Source organism: Rhinichthys klamathensis, unplaced genomic scaffold, assembly GCF_029890125.1.
Source record: "Rhinichthys klamathensis goyatoka isolate OS25496 unplaced genomic scaffold, OSU_Roscu_1.1 h1tg000197l_1, whole genome shotgun sequence".
NCBI lineage: Eukaryota > Metazoa > Chordata > Actinopteri > Cypriniformes > Leuciscidae > Rhinichthys > Rhinichthys klamathensis.
Window position 1 is genome coordinate 1,267,329 of NW_026606723.1, and position 19,690 is coordinate 1,287,018.

A 19,690-nucleotide genomic window follows, 5' to 3' on the forward strand; every position below is an offset into this window, starting at 1 on the left:
AGACAAAATCATGATGATACAGATAAATGTTTAAATATTTGTTCATGACTATAAATATCATGTGACATCAATAATCGAAAATGACGTTAATGTGTGATGTGTCAGTCTAAAAGAGAGAACACAAAACAGACACGTCTGTGAAAGTGAAAAGGAAGATAAAAGACATAAAACATAAAAGAGCAGCTATGAGTCAATGGGCATTGTTGTGACGATAATGGGAATCATTCAGTCATTACAAAGCACAGCAGACCAGGAACCAACAAAAAACAAGACAAACAAGAGCTGGACGGTCTTTTGACAAGACCACAAATATCTGTTAGACCGTATGAACATGTCGCACTCTAGGTGCATATAAAACAGGAGATCCGCTCTTCTTGATCGTCAGACAGGACACGTCATCCAGCGTTTGGGTTCAAACATACATTGCATAATGTGTCTAATTCTCCAAAACAACTTTTCAGTGGAAATAAACACACACCCACAAATAAAACGCAATCCCAAAATTCCATAACCTATTAACATGGGTATGTTGTCATAGGGACAGAGTAACAGAAACACTAAACGTGATGAGTGTAGACTGGACAGAGACACCATCTTTGTTACTCTCTAGTAAAGCCTTTTGACCTTGGAAACCTAATTACATCATTTACAGCTTTCCTACAATCAAAATTGGGGTAAAACTCTGTACAGTCATACATTCAACATTCAAAATCTGTGGGAGGTTAGAACAACAACTGAAGGAGTTTGGTATTTAAACATGTAATTTGAAGTTACTTAAAAGTTATAATCTTAAAGGGATCCCCTTATGCTTTTTCAATTTTCAACTTTAGTTAGTGTGTAATGTTGCTTTCCAAGAACTACAACGCATTTTTTACGGGCTTTGTGAAGTCACAATGTTACTCATTTAAATAATTCCCGCCCACGGAATACGCAACAAAAAAAGGACGAGGCCTGGCTGAGCTGCATTAGAGAATTCAGTGCTGTCGCTATGTCAAAGATACGCTTTTTTCCCCACCCCGTTTCCAAAACTCATTTGTTTGACCTTCCTAAGACTAAACACTGTACCTGAACATTATAACCCCAACGTTTATCTGTGTGCTGCACATTTTACTGAGAACAGCTTCCAGACAATGCAGGCTATACGCACAAAAGCTTCTCCTAAAACAGAGCAGTTCCCACTTTGTTGGGACAATCTGTTGATTGTGGATCACAAATTTTAAGTATGTCGTCTTATTTTTTGTTGCGTTTTCTATTAACAGTTTCAATTATAAGTTTTATGTTGTTGCTACGATGTAAACAAAGAGCAAAGCTTTGCCTCCGCTCGCCTGCTAGCCAACATAGTGTTGATAAAGTGTTTACTGTAGCTTTTGTAAGCTCTCACTTTTGTTCACCGCCCCATAGGAAAATTAACCATGGTTTTGTGATCGATTACTATTGATTATTACCACAGTTTTCCGACAAGTATCACGATTGAATTGTGTATAACTTTGTATCTAAAATGTATAAGTAAATTACAAAAAAACAAACACTCTTAAATGTCCTGTGAAATCTGTGCTTGCAAAGTCTGTGCATGAAATCCGTTCTGCACGAACCTCTTGTTTGTTAACATTCTTAAGTCTGAATCAGGCTTGAATTGGTTTGAAATTGACGGCATCCTTAAAATTGACACCTGAGCAGATGAAACTCGTGGTTATGGTAAGGGGCGTGACATTTCCCGAACAAGTGGTACCAATCACAACACACTGGGCCAGCTAACCAATCACAGCACATTTCGTATTTCAGAAGGAGGAGCTTCATCGAAAAACAGAACTAAATGGCGTGTTCGAGCCAGACTGGGGAGAGAGGAGCTGTAATATTGTAAAATATGTGAAAAATAATGTGTTTTTTGAACAATCAAGCATGAAAGCCTATTCTAGTACACCCCATAAACAAAACCAAGACTTCGTAAAAGGGCATAATAGGACCCCTTTAATAATCCAATTATCTTAATAATTAAAAAATGAGGGAAGTCAATATATAGAGACAAGGATGGCTTATGACATTTATAAAAACTCTAGAAAAAAATTAATTTAAAATATTTCTAAACTATATGATTAAATGATGCATTGTAATGTATCGTTTTATTCATTTCAATACATTTTTAATCTATTCAAAACATTCTATCTATCTATCTATCTATCTATCTATCTATCTATCTATCTATCTATCTATCTATCTATCTATCTATCTATCTATCTATCTATCTATCTATCTATCTATCTATCTATCTATCTAATCTGCTCATCACTACATTAAATCAGAAACATTCTCTTCAAAACACTTACAAACACGACTTACCACAGTAAGTGTAAATGTGATTGGACTCGAGGAAGCGGACCTTGAGGTTGTGGAGCACAGCAGGCTCGTGGAGGTAGCTGAGAGCAGTGAGGTCATTCTCTCCTACCAGAATATCAGGATTCCGAAGAAATGGAAGAGGATTGTCTTTGGGACCAATTGAATATTCTAATGGCTAGAAATAGAGACAGCAATGCCATTAAGCAGAAACAGTAGATTAGAAATTGATTGGATTCAAACCGCAATGTGAAATTACTTCGAAGGCTTCAATAGTCAAAAAGTATCTTTTGGCAGACTGAGAGTGTTTGTAATGCATTACAGGCACAAGAGCTTCAATAAGTCATGCTGATCTTTATTTCATCTACTGGTTTATTCAGGTTTCCCCAACATTGTTTTTTTGATAATACACATGGGAATATGGCGTACAACCTCCCCTCTAAGGGCCTGCACCTCTTACACACCAAAACATGATCAATGATTCATACGACACACTTTCCTCAGTGCTGTGAAACCCAAAACTAATCCAGGAAACATTAAGATCTAGTTAAGACCTGGTTTAGTTCACAACTGCTGTGTCACGACTGAGATTTTAAACCCAGCATGGTTCAGTCTGCTTAAAATCACTAATTAATCCAATTTTAACTGAATTGAACTCTTAGGCTTTGTCCAGATAGGCAGCAGAAAAAGTTTTTTTTTTTTTTTTTACAAATTCCCACCAATTTCATAAACTATGGGTGCATTTTTCTATTTGTTATATGAAAGTCAAATTCCTTTAACGTGTGTGTGTGTGTATATATATATATATATATATATATATAATTCATATTTGAATATTTTGATAACAATATATATCTGTATTTGTTGCCCCACCTGGATCAATAAAGAAGTCTGAGTCTAATAGATTGGGTTTGGAAAGCAAATCTGATTTAACTGCAGTGTGAACCATAAGACTCTCTAATAAAAATCACATTACAGTATAAATATATGATTAGGTGAAAGAAGGGGAGGGTGTATGCTCACCGACTCATCTTCTAAGTTGAGGTGAAGCACTGAGTCTCCCTCCTTATAATCCTTGACGATTTCAGCCGACCTCCAGACCTCATCTGGGTCAGGGATCCAAACCCGGGTATACTGAAAAATACAGATAAAAACCATGTTTAAATAAAAGCAAGACAAATATCAAACAAGACATAACACATTAAACAATCTAAACCTACACCACAATCATGGTTTCACTTATCCATGAGGACAACGACCCAAGCGGTCATTCATCTTCTCATAATAAAGAATAAAGCTGAATACAGAAGAGCTCCAGTGCTTTTATCAGCAGAATCTGTATATAATTGGAGGATCAGCAGTACAGGCAGAGAGTTCAGAGATAAATTGAACCGCAGTGGGATGTACGCAGACTGTGTTTGTAGAATTTGCCATATGCGTTTGAGGTTTTCTACCCTGAAAAATGAGACCGTATATAGCTTTTCACACTTTAAATAGTTAACCTTGGGGTGTTATCTTGGTTCACGTTTCGCACTGCTCATAATCTACCCTGGATTAACAATTAATCCTGGGAATTCATAAACTGACATTTCAGACTGTACATTCCTATATCCGGAGTTAACGTCCCTATTTGCAGTGTCATGAATTGGACAAATGGTGCACGCAAATGTTTACATAAAGGCTCTAGCATAGCGCATCTTCATATTATTCTTCACTCCAATTGTTGTGTTTTCTGTCACCATTTGATATTTTTCTCAAAAGCTGAAACTACTTTTTATACAATGTGTAGTGTTTCCTTGTCTATCCAAAGCAAATTAATGCACGTTACGCAATTGGGTATCTGTTGCCAAGCAACAAGCTGTAACATTCTATCGCATCATCGTTTCACACTGCAAAAATTCTGGAGCTCTGGAGAAGGGCTTCATAACCCCGGGTAAAAAGCTGTACTAAACTACAAGTATGACATTTTTCTTTACCAGGGATAAAACCGGGGTTTAGAATGACGATAACCTGGGGTTAAAAGCAGTGTGAAAAGCTTGATATGTTTGAAACATCTACTGAACGTATTAAGTAGTATTATTCTATCATATAGTCTTAGAGTTAGTAGCCTAGCTGGATAACTTTTCATCCATCATGACCCAGAGAGAGGTCTGAGGTACCCAGCAGAGAACTATTGGAGATGGATTATCATCAGTTAGCATTGAGGTTTAGCCAAGATATTAAAGGTAGGGTAGGCAATTTCCGACAGGCTAGCAATAGCAAGCTAGCTTTTAAAGCACAAGATCCCACCCTCCCTTTAGAGCGTCTCCAAAGCCACGCCTCCTTCAAAACACATGAACAGATTCAGCAGATTCTGCAAAGCGTCACGAGATGAGAGAGACGTTGTTAAATTACCTCAGGTCTCAAAGCACATAATATTACAATAACAATGAACGTAAACAACTTACAGAGCTCTAGTTGTACCACCTGACTGCTGCAGATTCCTTTCGGCGTTGTTAGTGTTGACATAGAAATGCATAAATCCGAGTCTGAGGAAGTGAGCTCCAGGTAGAACGTCATGGGTTGTTAATTATGGTTACGACATGGTTTGAACGCAGCATAATCTTGTTGTTTTGGTTCAGGCGGAACTGTAAAAGGCGGGTGCTGTGTGGCGCTCGGTGACTGCCTGTCTACAACTCTCCACATGAGACACAGAGATATTTTAACCGTATAAATACTGGGAACTATATTCTCTGAAGGCGAAGCACTGCTACTTGGGCGGAGTGATAACCGCAGCACCTGAGACGCGCTCTCTGCTCCTCACCACGGCGCGTGTCAGGTGCTGCGGTTATCATTCCGCCCAAGTAGCAGTGCTTCGCCTTCAGAGAATATCGTTCCCAGTATTTATACGGTTAAAATATGTCTGTGTCTCATGTGACTTCGTTTTTTGTACACTATGTGATTATACAAATCACAACATGTAAATAGAAAAATGTTTGCGTTATTTTGTCACTTATTTGGATTAGTATGCTAGCTGCAACCATTTACATCCAGTCTTTGTGCTAAGCTAGGCTAGCGGTGGGTGCGTCAAACAGACTTATAGCACGCACGGAGATGAAAAAGGTATGTATGGACTTTTCTAACTCTGGGGGATAAGGTGAATAGGCTAAAGTCCCAAAAAGTCGGAGTGTTCCTTTAAATGCGTGGAGGAATGGAAATACATGTTAACTGGCAGGTAGGACACCATATCATTGCATTCGGCCCGAATGCAATGATTGGACGAACATTTTCTTATCCTGAGACTTCCACAGAAAATATATGTATGTACATATATTAATATTTAGACCATTTATATTGATTGCTATCAGGATGTGAAGAGAGTTTCAACCAGTATAACAAAAAGTGTTTATAAAACAAATTGCCTACCCTACCTATAAAAAAAAAAGAAAGAGAGATTCATGAATCAAAGAAAAATAAGATACCACTGAATGATGAACCATTGTGTCTTCTGCTCTAAGTGATGCACAATGCCTCAATGTTTGTGTTAGTGATAAACTGAACGCAAGTTGAAGGCTTAGAGTATGTACTGTAATGAGAGTGAGCTGTTATCAATCCTGAAGGCAGTTAGAAGTCAGCTTCCGCTGGCGATCTGTGTGTTGTGTGTGTAAAGAAACACAGCTTTCGACCTTCAAAAAAATCCACAAAAGAAACTCAGTGGGAATAAGACGCTTCAAGAGCCAAAGTTTATTAGAAGCACATTCAGTCGCTAAATCCCCCACAACTCTGCATGATCAGCCTTAAAAGATTCTTAACTAATAAATCATGCTCTCAAATTAAGCAGCAAACTAGTCAAACACTGCTGTTAAGTCCTCAGTGTTCAAGCTGGAACCAGGATGAATAATATAAGGGATAGTTCACCCAAAAATGAAAATTCTGTCACCATTTACTCTTTCTTGTGTCGTTCCAAACTCGTATGACTTATATCAAGTGCTGTGAGAAAAGGCTATAAATCTCCACCTCCAACATCCTTACACGCAATATAGCCTATACTAGCTGAGACTCTTTCTTTACGTGTACAGATGTGACGTAATGACGCAAAGACAAGCTCGATTTTCTCACGGAAATCCACCAGTACCACTGGAATTAAAAACATTATTACAAGCTTACCGTTTTGAATCGAGATAAGGCAAGCAAGCAGAGAGTTTTGAACACTGGCTGGTTATGTACTTGCTCAAATTTATTTTGGATAACGTTTAACCCAAAAAAAGTTACTGACTGCAGCTTTAAGTGAGGGTTTTAAATAACCTTGGATAAATAAATATCTAATATCAATACAAATAAAAAAATATGGAACAAATATATTATGAATCTATTAAATGTAACAAAGCTTAAATGATTAGTCGTGTCAAAATGAATAACTTTTGGCATGGCTATTCGCTGGTACAATGGTGTGAATGTCACTTATATTTTGTAGCATTTTTAAACGTAAAATACCCACAAAATAAAAGAAAAATATAAAATAGTTTAACAAATGTCACACAAATAGAATCTGCCCTTGATTCATAATTTTCAGTCATGTGAGGAGTCCAGGAGGGCAAAACATCTATAGAACTGCAGTACAGGCCTGTCACTGTGTCAGTTTTCAATCTTAAAAAAAACCAACAAAAAACCCCCAAAAGAAGTTGCCAACATGCAAGTTTTCTGCAAGGTGAGCCCAGAATATGAACGCAGTGCACTAAATGGTTAAGCGTTTTATTTATGATGGTTCTCTCTAGAAAAACGCTTAATGACAAACTGCGCGTTGTGTTTAAATTCTGGGCTCATCTACTTGATTGTACATAGAATGCATCATCAATAATATGTATATTGAATTTGGTCTTAACTGACTTACCAAATTAGTACAACTACAAACTTGGTAAAAATGACTGGTGGGCAATGGAGGAAAGCATTGTTTTGCCATCCAGGTGGGTGTTCCTATAAGTGTGCGATGTCACGTAAAAACTAGCATACAGTACTATGGAAGGACACCTCAGTCCGGGTACAGCTCTTAACTAAAAGGCTGAATTTTGCAGTCTTCTCCATAGAAGTCACTCCTTACCAGAGCCTTCCCAGCTGACAATAGCGTTTTCAATCCTAGTTAGAGGCGGAGTGAGCAATACTGCAGGATGATTTAAATATATGAATGGATCGGGTGCTGACTTTGAGCGTGCTGTTACTGATATTACTCATATGACGGTTTCATATGGAGTTAGTGAGCGAGTATGTGCAACAATGAATTGAATGTCAACATTGAATGTGGGGAAAGGAGGCGATTGCATGATTTTTGTTCTTCTTGAACAGTGTAGTGTACTTGTGGTCACGCCTACTTTAAACAAAGATACGATAACCAGCTAAGGCTAAACTTCTACTGGTCACACCTGCATCTTGATCGAATGTCAAATTATCTATAAAAAAATTGATCTATCAATCTATGAAAAAAAAAAAAGATCTGTCAAAAATCTGAAATAATAAAAGTACTAAAAAATATATAAATAAATTTACAGCATATACCCAGCTTTAGAGTTTGGGCTCAACTGATCTGATCTGACACAATGGGGACGTACTTTAACCAAGCTGAGTGAAATGACGGGACGTACTGAACTCAGACTGCTGTGTTGTGCCTCAGGTAGAAATAAAAAGACAAACTAAGAGCTAAGAATGAGATTCACCAGACACAGCGGAAACAATAGATTTCGATCGAACAGCAGGGGTCTTGTCTGGCTTTGCTGTCTGTTACATCACAGTCTTTTAATGTTTCAGTGTAGCGCTCAGGCTGTTCACAGATACAGCACAATATAAGGCTCAAGAGACGCAAGAAGCTTGATGATAACAACAAGAGCTGATAGCACAGACTCATGTGAAACTTTTTAATGGAGCCGCATAATTTTCATGAAGTGGAAAACAAGCAAGACGTCTTCTCAAAGGTCCAATGTTAGCAACAAACAAGTCACAATTTGCTACCTGCCATTGCTAGACAGTGGTATTTATAATTTAGAGAGCAATTAGGACAGAAATATGTAAATGCTGTGAGTGTAAGATGATTTTGTCAACCTCTTAAAAATGTATGAATCTCATACATTACATAATTTTAAAACAAGTAGCACTTATTTAGCAAACCAAGTGCCATTTTTTCAAAACAAGAGACATTTATAACATGGAGCAGCATTAGCACAAGCACTTGACAAAGATGTTCAAAAGTTTGGGGTCTTTACAATATTTTTTTTCAGAGAAAAAAAAATACAGCAAGGATAAATTAAATCGATCGAAATACATTTCTAATGTTACAAAATATTTCCATTTCAAATAAATGCTGTTCTTTTAAACACATTTAAAAAATGGATTACATTTTCTTCAAAAAATATTAGGTATGCTGCACAACTGTTATGAACATTGGTAATAATACAAAATGTTTATTGATCAACAAATCAGCAAATTAGAATGAATTCTGAGGGATCATGTGACACTGAAGACTGGAGGCTGAAAGGTTTTCCATCACAGTAATGCATTTTATTTTAAAATAGAAAACAGTTATGTTGTTGCATTTTTACTGTTTTTCTTTACTGTATTTTGATCAAATAAATGCAGCATTGGCAAGTATAAGAATAATTTTAAAAACATTTAAAATATCTTACTGACCCCAAACTTGAGCAGTAGTTTATAATAATAAAATACATTTCAAAGAATAAAAAGACAATATTAATGTCACAAAAAAAATATTTGAAGGTCTGCTCTTTTAAAATCAAAACAAGGTTTGGTTTAGCCACTCTGGTTCGTAATGATGGTTTCATGTGTGCCCTCTTGCACAGATGAGTATGCACAAAAGTTGCATAAATACTTTTTTTAATCTTATCAAAAAATGTCACTCTGGTGCTAAAGTACAGTAGGAGTCTAGTTGCCTTCATAAAAATCAAAACTCTACAAAACTGAACAGGATCTAAATATTGAAGAATGGTCTGTCGTTTATGATTGTGATTTGTAATTGGACTTAATCTAAAGCCTGGAAACTACCGATAAACTTTTGTGCAAAGAAAAACATCTTAAAACTGCTGGGTTTGCTAAATGAGCCATCTACAATTGCATATAGATCAAAACAAACCTGTTTTAACTGTCATATGAACATATTCAATAGAAGAAGCCTAGAAACCTGTCCATTTAAAAATGCTCAAAAGCACACACACATTGCACATGACTGACATTTCAGGAACTCTGTGCAAGTTCGAGGAATCTGGGGCAGGTGTGATAAGCAAATGCACCTCCTTCCATGAAGTCTTGCATCACCTCTGTCGATTATTGAAGCTACAAGCTGAAGGAAACTTCTTTGGGAATCACTCCTAATTTAACAGACTTAACAGACACATATTTAAACAGTCACAGTTCACCTGAAAAATTCTCCCTTATACGTCATTCCAAACTCATATAGCGTTTTTATCCGTGAAACAGAAACAATGATGTTTTGAAGACTTTTTATGCCGTTTCTTTAAAGCTGCAGTCCGATGTTTTTCCTCTTTGTCGCCATCTCTGTTCGAAATCTGCAATTGCAGTCATTCGCGGAATTATCAACTTTACGTGAGTTGTACTTCAACACCCTCGACACGGCACAGCGCGGATGAACACAATGTTTGAGGAGACTGTGCAGCTGTCAGTCACCGCGCCGATGTGGATACTGGCATTCAGAATCACAGATTATTCTTTTTGGAAGTATGACCAACATAATAATTTTCACCGGAAAATGTCATCTGAACAAGTAAGAAACATCCACTTTTGTTCTGGTTCTGACATTGAAGCCATTGTTAGATTTAATCAGCGCGATTTACTGCAAAGTTATCATATCACGCAAAACCGTGCAAATTATACTTTGTTCTCAAATTGTTAATGTTAACAACGTCAGCATTGCGTGACTACATGTAATGTCCTTCCGATATGTATCCTTGTTTTCACATGGGTCCGGTTGCAGTCTCTTTTTTTCTGTAGCCACTCCGAAGTCCGAACGAAGTCTTTTGCATTTTACAGCGGGTGAATCTGTTGTCACTGGTGATTGTCGTTTGAACCTTTCTGGATCCGCCATCAAATTGATAAGTTTAATTATATCAAGTGCTGTGAGAAAAGGCTATAAATCTCCACCTCCAACATCCTCACACGCAATATAGCCTACTAGCCAAGACTCCTCCTTTATCCCGCGGAAATCCACCAGTACCACTGGAATTAAAAACATTATTACAAGCTTACCGCTTTGAATCGAGCAAAGGCAAGCAGATAGTTTTGAACACTGGCTGGTTATGCATTTTCTTCCACAGACAAAAGAGACACACAGGTCTGTAACAAAATGAGGACTAAATAAAAGATGCATTTCTGGGTGAACTAGCCTTTTAAAAGCTTTAGGTACACGGTAGAGGAACTTCATAGATGGGCGTGTGTACAGAAAGCGAAATGAATGAATATATTAATATATGATATGATGCTTTGACCTCAAATAGGTCCATAGTTGCCCTAATATAGAAGTGTTTCAGTAGAGTAGGCCACATGCAAATTGTGCTGTGTGAGATCAATCTACTTATTTGGTTTGTAAATAATTTTCTGATGACAAAACCAGGGAGTCTACCTTGACAGCGGAGTATCGTCACAGGTGGCCTGGGTGTTTTTCTATGTTGTCAAGCAATAACAACAGTTAAAGAGTTGCACTTAGTGTACAGTGAAGACTTGTAAACTAAATAATAATAGAGTGGTCAAACACTTTATTATGTTTTAGAATAGTACAATTTCCTTTTTTTGCACATAGATACATTCACTATTTGTTTTCAAAGCCTTCAATTTGTACATACAACATTGGGCAGAATGTGGAATTACATTTATAGAATAATATATACACAGTAGGCTCTCTCACAAAAGTGAGTACACCCCTCAATGCTCGTACACACCGGGACGAATATCGGCGCGCGTTATTCGTCAGCGTTTTTCAGCGCGTTTTTTGTGTTCACACCCAAGCGATTTTCGCTGACGATGAGCCGAGTGAAGATGCAAATTCATTCCCTGACATTAGATGGCGCCCATTTGCTCTGCAACACCACTCCATAACATTCTCTTTTATCAAGATTTTGGTAGTCGCTGTCGCGTTTGTCATATAGTTCTTTATGTTCCGACACCAACGAGACCAGCAGCTCTACATTCATCTTGCCTTGCATCTTCCTCGTCTTATTTCTTCCCGGCAGTGTAGACGCTACTTGGCGTATATCTTCTTCGCCGTTACGTATGTGTGCTCGGCAAGACCGTTTTGTGTTTGAGCACCCCCAAGTTGTGTTTTACTGTTACTTCAGAAGCTCCAGACACATGAGCAAAAGCGCCAATCTCATTGGTCGGATAGTTTTTGACGCGGTGCGTCAAACTAAAAAAACCAACCCGAGGCGTTTTTTTAAAAATGGCGCTTTTACGCATGGCGTTTTTCGTGTCGGTGTGCACACTCACATTGGCGCCCTTTGTTTAGTCACGAGGCGTTAAACGTCGGCGAATATCGCACGCGAAATTCGCCCCGGTGTGAACAGGCCTTCACATTTCAGCAAACATTTTAGTATATCTTCTCAAGGGACAATACTATAGAAATGAAACTTGGATATATTTTAGAGTAGTCATTGTGCTGCTTATATAGCACTATATATTTACTGTCCTCTGAAAATAACTCAACATACAGCCATTATTGTCAAAATAGCTGGCAACAAAAGTGAGTACACCCTAAGGCAGTGTGTCCCCACCAAAGCGTTTTTAGCCAGCTGAAAACGCTAGGCGCTCTGCTGAAAACGCCTAGCTGTGGGCGCTTGAGAGCGTTTTGGCAGTGCAGCGTTTTTTCAGTTGAGACGCTTCGTTGCTATGATACAGAATATCTGCAGCACAGTTTACTTGTAACTGATTTCGCAGATAATTTGTTTCATTCTACAAATGTATTTTTCATCCATTTTGTTCGGTTAGCTCTGCTGGTTTTTGTCGTTGTACAGAAAGAATGTTGTGACAGTTGGTCGGTGTGGTATTTGTCCCACCCCTCCTCCACTGTGATTGGACGGCTGGGTAAAAAATGCCGGGCGCTCAGCGCTTCAGCGTGAAAAAAACGCTCAGTGCCTCGTTAAGCGCCGTTCACACCGCCAGCGATTTGTTTTGTCGCTACATGTCGTTTTTTTCACGCTGAAGTGCTGATGGCGTTTAAAAAACGTGGCGCTCCCATTGAAAACAATTGAAAAAATTCGCCAGGTGCGTAAAAAAACGTTTTGGTGGACACACGGCCTAAGTGATAATAGCTGAGGAAGCTGAAGGTGATGGAGTGGCCAAGTATGTCTCCAGACCTGAACCCTATTGAGCACCTGTGGGGCGTCCTCAAGCGGAAGGTGGAGAGGCGCCATGTGTCTAACATCCAGCAGCTCCGTGATGTCATTATGGAGGAGTGGAAGAGGGCAAAAACAACCAGTGCAGCTCTGGTGAATTCAATACCTAGGAGGATTAAGGCAGTGCTAGAAAACAATGGTGGTCTCACAAAATATTGACACTTTGGACACAGTTTTGACATGTTCACTTAGGGTGTACTCACTTTTGTTGCCAGCTATTTTGACAATAATGGCTGTGTGTTGTATTATTTTTAGAGGACAGTAAATATATACTGCTATATAAGCAGCACATTGACTAAAACATAACCAAGTTTAATTTCTATAGTATTGTCCCTTGAGAAGATATACTAAAATGTTTGCTGAAATGTGAGGGGTGAACTCACTTTTGTGAGATACATAGTCCTATATAGTTGCATACCTAATCTAAACCTGTGAAAAAATATTGACTCTCACTACTTTATGGTTTATGATATATTGCTGTTAGTGATGCTAGAAAAACAAAAGCACATGGTATGTGGTACAATAAACTAAGGCCTAATTCTACATTTATGAATTTAATGAATGATCAAATGCCTCATCACCAAATGACAACATAAACAACCGCACTATAGGATCAGTAGAGGTCCAGTCCATCTAAACAAGAGTCTATTTGGTCCTACCTCTATATTTGGGAAGGGAGAAACACTGTCCCCTTTCATACTTGATTAATTCATTTACACTAATTAATGTCACTTAGTGCCCCAGCGCTGATCATGTCCCGTTTTTAAAAAGCACTCAGACACAAAAGAACCCCCCCCCCCCCCCTCCCCCTCCCCCTCCCCCTCTCCGTGTGGAAGGATTCTTTTGAAGGAGAGAATGAATGCATGATTGGCAGATTAAGGATGAGGTTAACCAAGTTCTGACAGCTTGTAGAGGATACATCATCCCATAATAATCTGTTATAGCTGCCTGAGTCTGACCCCATATTATGACATCATAAAAATACTGTTTTTCTCTTCCATTACCGATCTCCTACGCTATTCACATAGTAAACACAGTACAGCGCTTCCAGGTTGTTGAAAAGTTGTTATTTTTGTTCACAAAAAGTATTCTCGTCGTTTCATAACATTAAGGTTGAACCACTGTAGTCACATGGACTATTTTAACAATGTCTTTACTACCTTTCTGAGCCTTGAAAGTTGCAATGACTTTGCAGTCTATGGAGGGGTCAAAAAGCTCTCGGATTTCATAATAAATATCTTAATTTGTGTTCCGAAGATGAACGAAGGTCTTACGGGTTTGGAACGACATGAGGGCGAGTAATTAATGACATAATATTAATTTTTGGGTGAACTAACCCTTAAATACAAGACTCTATCATTTGGATGCGCCTCTTGCATGCTTCTTAATGACGTCGTTGGTGATATTACTTATGAGGTTACATTTCTGTTAGGATGCCCTTACTTAGCTATTGTGCATGGGTGATGCTGATCAGACCAAATTTTAATTAAATGTAAAATGATTATACGAATAAGCACCTATGAAGGGCTCAGTTATGCTCGGCTTTTTTCACAGGGATTAATCAACACCTGTTGACTGAGCATCTTGCTTATCAACTATTTCCTGTGAGTCCAGAAAAACTGGCTTGGAAAATTAATGCACTGAAGTGACAGGATTTCTACAGAATGTATGAGATGCCAAATCATGGGGGGGGGGGGGGGGGGGGGGGGGGGTTATATACCCCCCACAAATTACGCCCCTGATTAAATGACTAATGGAATATTATTATAGTATTTAATAATGTATTTAACTGTTAGGCTACTTTTTTTCATACAAATACCATAGAAACCAAAACATTTTGCCATGATAGTGAGGTACTAATTTATAACGTTAGGCTATGCCTGGTTTTATCTGTGGTTATCATGATCTAAATGCATGATACTGGATGACCAATGGTTAATTTTAATAAAACTCAAACAGTCAGAATATTACATTTTACCAAATAAAAATGTGGTTGTTAAAATTTTTTTTTTTTAAACAGATGTTACTGTTTTTGTTAATGAACATAAATTTAACAGTAGTATTAGCTTGAGTTAGGATGCAGATTTACTGTCAACTCACTGTCAAATATGCATTTCGAGACAAAACATGTAATTTGAATATTGCAGCCTGCACTGCAAACTGTGCTGAAGAAATATTTTTCTATTCAGATATTAATTTTGTTAAGGAAAAAATGACAAATGTTTGAATGTTCTACCTCAGATTTGTGAAATGTTCACCTGTTTGTCAAGTGTTTGTCATGATATGTTCTGACAATAAAGAGTTAAAACCACAATTAACGCTCTGGTTTATACAACTTTCATTTAGGAGCAAAAATCTGCCTTTAAACTTGAAAGAAATAAAGATTTGACATTTATCGTGATAATTATCGATATCGACTGATATAAAAAAAAATATCGTGATAATTTTTTTGGGCCATATCGCCCAGCCCTAGCTGCACGATTAATCGAAATGTAACCAAAAGCGATTTGGCAAAGGCTGCGATTATTTTATGCACAGCTTGTCAGTGCAACACAGCTCTGTGCTCCATCAGAGGGCGCTCTCGCTCAGACACTCCAAATATTCCTGTAGAAGTAGACAACGCACGTCATTTCAGGAAATCCCTATGCACATCATACTATCGCTGTGTAGCTGAATAAACAGAAGATTGAAACTTTGATTTATTAAATGTTGTCTTTTGTTGGACAAGAGGTTCATAAATGCTTCTGAAGTTTGGAAATATGTTTGACGCGTGTTGCTTTTTCAAATGCACGTTATAAGCAACTCGTTATTTGCAGTGCTTTCAGATGGAGCAGCATTTACTACTGATGGCAAAGCCGTATGTCACTGATATTTGCGTAATAGACGGTATTGTCTATGAGTTCGAGCACGAGCGCTCTTGTAAAATTTGGTTGCAATCTGAAACATCACCACTAGAGGCCGCTAAAAGTTACATAGAGCACCTTTAAATGGTTGTAATTCAAGAATGCTTTGGAATATAGACGTAAGATTTTTCTTGTTTTAAAGAAGACATTTGGCAGATTTCTGGAAGTGAAATAAATTAAGAAAGTGAAACAGAAAAAAAAGTTATAGAAGTTTGAGTTCAAGGAAATGTACAATGTAAAAAAAATTATTATTCATATTTTATATAAAATATATATTTTCAAAACCTGGGCTACTCTAAAACTGCAGAAAAATCAAAGCCAAAAATCTGAACAAGTTGTGTTTAAAATTTTAGGTTGATATCTCAAAAAATGAGCTTTCAGTAAGATTGTGTTTGGGCGCAGTACCAAACTTTTTCACTAGGTCACAACCAGACTCAATTACTGCCCATATAAGGGCGCCTCCATTTCCATGTGTTTTGAGTGATCTGAACCATTATTTCCACAATTTTGATACAATTTATGAAGTAGACATCCTATTCAGAAGTAGTATGGGAAGTTTGGCAGATTTTGATATGAATTCAACCTCTAAGAAACATACAAAGAACGCGTATGTGCGTTATAGCTCGCTGCCACATCACTAAATGGTGAATTTATTATTTTTTTCTTTATTTTTAAAACATTTTCAGACCTTTTTTTAATATAAGAAACAAGGCTAGACCTTTTTTTCTAAAATAATTTTGATAAAAAATAAATAAATTCTAAAATAAACAAAGAACTTTTGGCATGAAAACAAACTGAGGTTTCTACCATTTTTTCATGATTTTTCATGCTATTTCAAAATAAAGGTCTGAACACGCCTTAGGAGTATGAAAATATTCTTGTTGCAAATTGATAAATTACGGCTCCTCTGTAATTTATTTTGAAAATCAGTCACCAAATATGGAAACTAAAGACTGTAAGCTTTCAAATGATATATAGTTTACCAATATTACTTAAGGGTTTAACTAAGATATTATTGTTTTAAAAATATAAATGGCAAACATCCCACCTGTGGGACGGTGACATAACTCCGATTGTATTTTTGAGGTATGCTCAAAAATCACTGGTACCCAATTAAATGATCTCTTTTCTCTCTGGAAAACACGTGCTGTCCAAAAGGCAGACAAAATAATGTGCCAACCAGATCATGTCCTCAGTATAGAATTTGTTATTATGCAGTCAGGTCGGCGGTATAATGTGCCAATACGGAAAACTAATCGCTATGCTAACTCATTCATTCCTTCTGCTATAAGACTGCTAAACGAAAATACATAACTACATGGTACTGGCTCTTGCTTTCCACTGCTCTGTTTAGTTAGTGGCAGGTGTGTGTGTGTGTGTGTGTGTGTGCGTGTGTGCGTGTGTGTGTGTGTGTGTGTGTGTGCGTGCGTGCGTGCGTGCGTGTGTGCGTGTGTGATACTAGTATGTGTGGATGTGGTTATTTATTTCTTCTTTTCTCTTTTATACATTGTGTGTTAATGCATTTAACTATTATGGATGGGTTGGCTGTAAAACTGAATTGCCCCTTGGGGACTAATAAAGGAATCTGAATCTGAATTTATCTGAAAGAAGAAATTACACCTAGGATGGCTTGAGGGTGAGTAAATCATGGGGTAATTTAAATTTTTGAGTGAACTATGACTTTAAATGTTATTAAATATTATTTTTATTCTTATTTAATTAGTAGTAGTAGTATGTTTGAACTAATTATAAAAATAAAGGTAGAAATATATTACTGTTGTAAATTACAAATTTTACTAAATAAAAAAACGAATATTTGAGAATTATAATAATGAAATATGCTGCATGCGTGCTTTATTCTGAAATCAGACTATACAATTATTTAATCAAATTGCAGCTTTGATTTGTTAATCGCATTAGATGGAGATTCTCGTGCAGCCCTAATTATTTATTTTAATTTAACATTCAATATAATTATTCGTTTTTCATGAACTCACAAACCCGTTTGGGAAGCTCTGTTCTAAATGATAATTTTTGCGTGAACTGTCCCTTTAAAAATCATCAATGGCTTGTCTGATGAAAGACAGCCTTAGATTCCACATCTCAAAGCCTTAACAACCAAGAAAACACGAGTAGTGACATTTTTGTACATCTAATAAGAGAGACAATTCTCTTAAACTCCATGTTGTTGACTCTCATTTTTGGATTTCTCACGAACATTCAGAACACAAATTCAAAGCATGCATGACGAAGCTTAAAAATCTATCAGTTAAAACAGGTATGATCTTTGAACCATGAAAGCTGATACTGCATGAAGCAGCAGTGACGGAATCTCTAACAAAGGCCAAGAAGGGAAACGATTAACCAGACTAGAAAGTCCCAGCATTTAGCATGCATGCCATTCCACACCTGAGCAATGTCCTCCTGTCATCGTGTGAGACTGACTGTTCTGCTAATTGTTCCAATGGATTTCCAGCAACCGTAATGAGATGGAACTTCTCAGTAAACAGTCGGGACACAGAGTCAATACAATCAGCTACAAGTTTGTCCGGGTTATTTACAAGATGGGAACCTGAGATACATGAATGACTGTCACACAGTTTAGGGCCTCAGCAGAAGCAGCCAAACTGCATCATGTATGAGTGTGTATGTTCTATATTGACACCAATAATAAAACAGAAATAAGCGATCAAACATTTCAGCTGTCTATGAAGAAGTGTGAGACTTTTGTTTCATTATCTGAGTCAGCTTCTAGTGTCCTGATCTGTTGGGCTTGAAGGACACAGTAATGAAGGCCCCAGATAAAGGCTGGAAAAGCTGTTGTGGTGGGAGGGAGCTGGTGAGAAACAAGGGTGAGACCTGCACAACTGGTTTTTCATGGCTTCTCTGAGCTGCATGACAAAAAGACCTGCATCCACGTCAGCTGTTTAACTGAGTTACGAGTGTTCGCGGCAGCTCTGTGCACCAATAAAAATGGGTCTGACAATGAAACATAATTCAAAAACTACTTCATAATGTGGTGTTTTTCAGAGTAAAACAGGATTTTTACTTTATTATGTTACAGTATTTACACTACCGTTCAAATATTTGGGGTCAGTACGATTTTTTTTGTAAAGAAATGAATACTTTGATTCAGCAAGGATGCATGCAAATTGATCAAAAGAGACAGTAAAGACATTTATGTTACAAAAGATTTCTATTTCAAATGAAAAAACAAATACATTTTCTATTTCAAAGAAAAAAGAAAAACGAATGCATCACAATAAAAAAAAAAAGATTAAGCAGCACAACGGTTCTAAACATTGATAATAATAATAAATGTTAATTGAGCAGCAGATCAGCATATTAGAATGATTTCTGAAGGATACTAAAGACTGGAGAAATTATGCTGACAATTCAATAAATAAAATGCATTTGAAAATATATTCAAATAAAAGTTATTTTAAATTGTTTCTAATGTATTTTTGATCAAATAAATGCAGCCTCAGTGAGAAGAGACTTCTTTAAAAACATTCATTCTTACAGACCCCAAACTTTTGTCATCTTAAAGGTCCCGTTCTTCGCGATTCCATTTTTCAAACTTTAATTAGTGTGTAATGTTGCTGTTAGAGCATAAATAATACCTGTAAAATTATAAAGCTCAAAGTTCAATGCCTAGCGAGATATTTTATTTAACAGAAGTCCCCTTTCAAAGCATACAGCGAACGGCCGGTTTGGACTACATCCCTCTACTTCCTTTTTTAATGATGTAACTAGAACAGTTTTTTGACTAATCTCCGCCCACAGGAATACACAAAAAAGGGGGCGTGGTCTTGTTGCGCTCCCACGGAGAAGAAGCACTTCAGCTGCGCATGCATCTCCAATTTATGGTAAGAGGCGTGACCTTTCCGGGCAACGTGCGATAAGCTGCTGTCGAATCACAACACAGGAACCGCTGGCACAATCAGAACTCGTTACGTATTTCTGAAGGAGGGACTACATAGAACAAGGAAGTCATCAGGCCGTTTCTTGGACAGTGAAAACAGCGGTATACAGATGAGTAAATTGTGTGAAAAATACTGTGTTTTTTTACAC

The 19,690-nt window shown here is 37.3% G+C and overlaps 1 protein-coding gene across 1 annotated transcript in view; it reads right to left on the bottom strand.

Annotated features, from left to right (window-relative positions):
- The window catches only part of myo5b (myosin VB), a 57,301-nt gene that overhangs the window by 32,374 nt on the left and 5,237 nt on the right, over positions 1-19,690 (bottom strand). Inside the window, exons 2-3 of the mRNA XM_056262995.1 lie at positions 3,355-3,465; positions 2,338-2,509 (exon numbers count right to left, since the gene is read on the bottom strand). Of these exons, the coding sequence (XP_056118970.1) occupies positions 2,338-2,509; positions 3,355-3,465 (283 nt within the window). The remainder of the gene's footprint in view (positions 1-2,337; positions 2,510-3,354; positions 3,466-19,690) is intronic.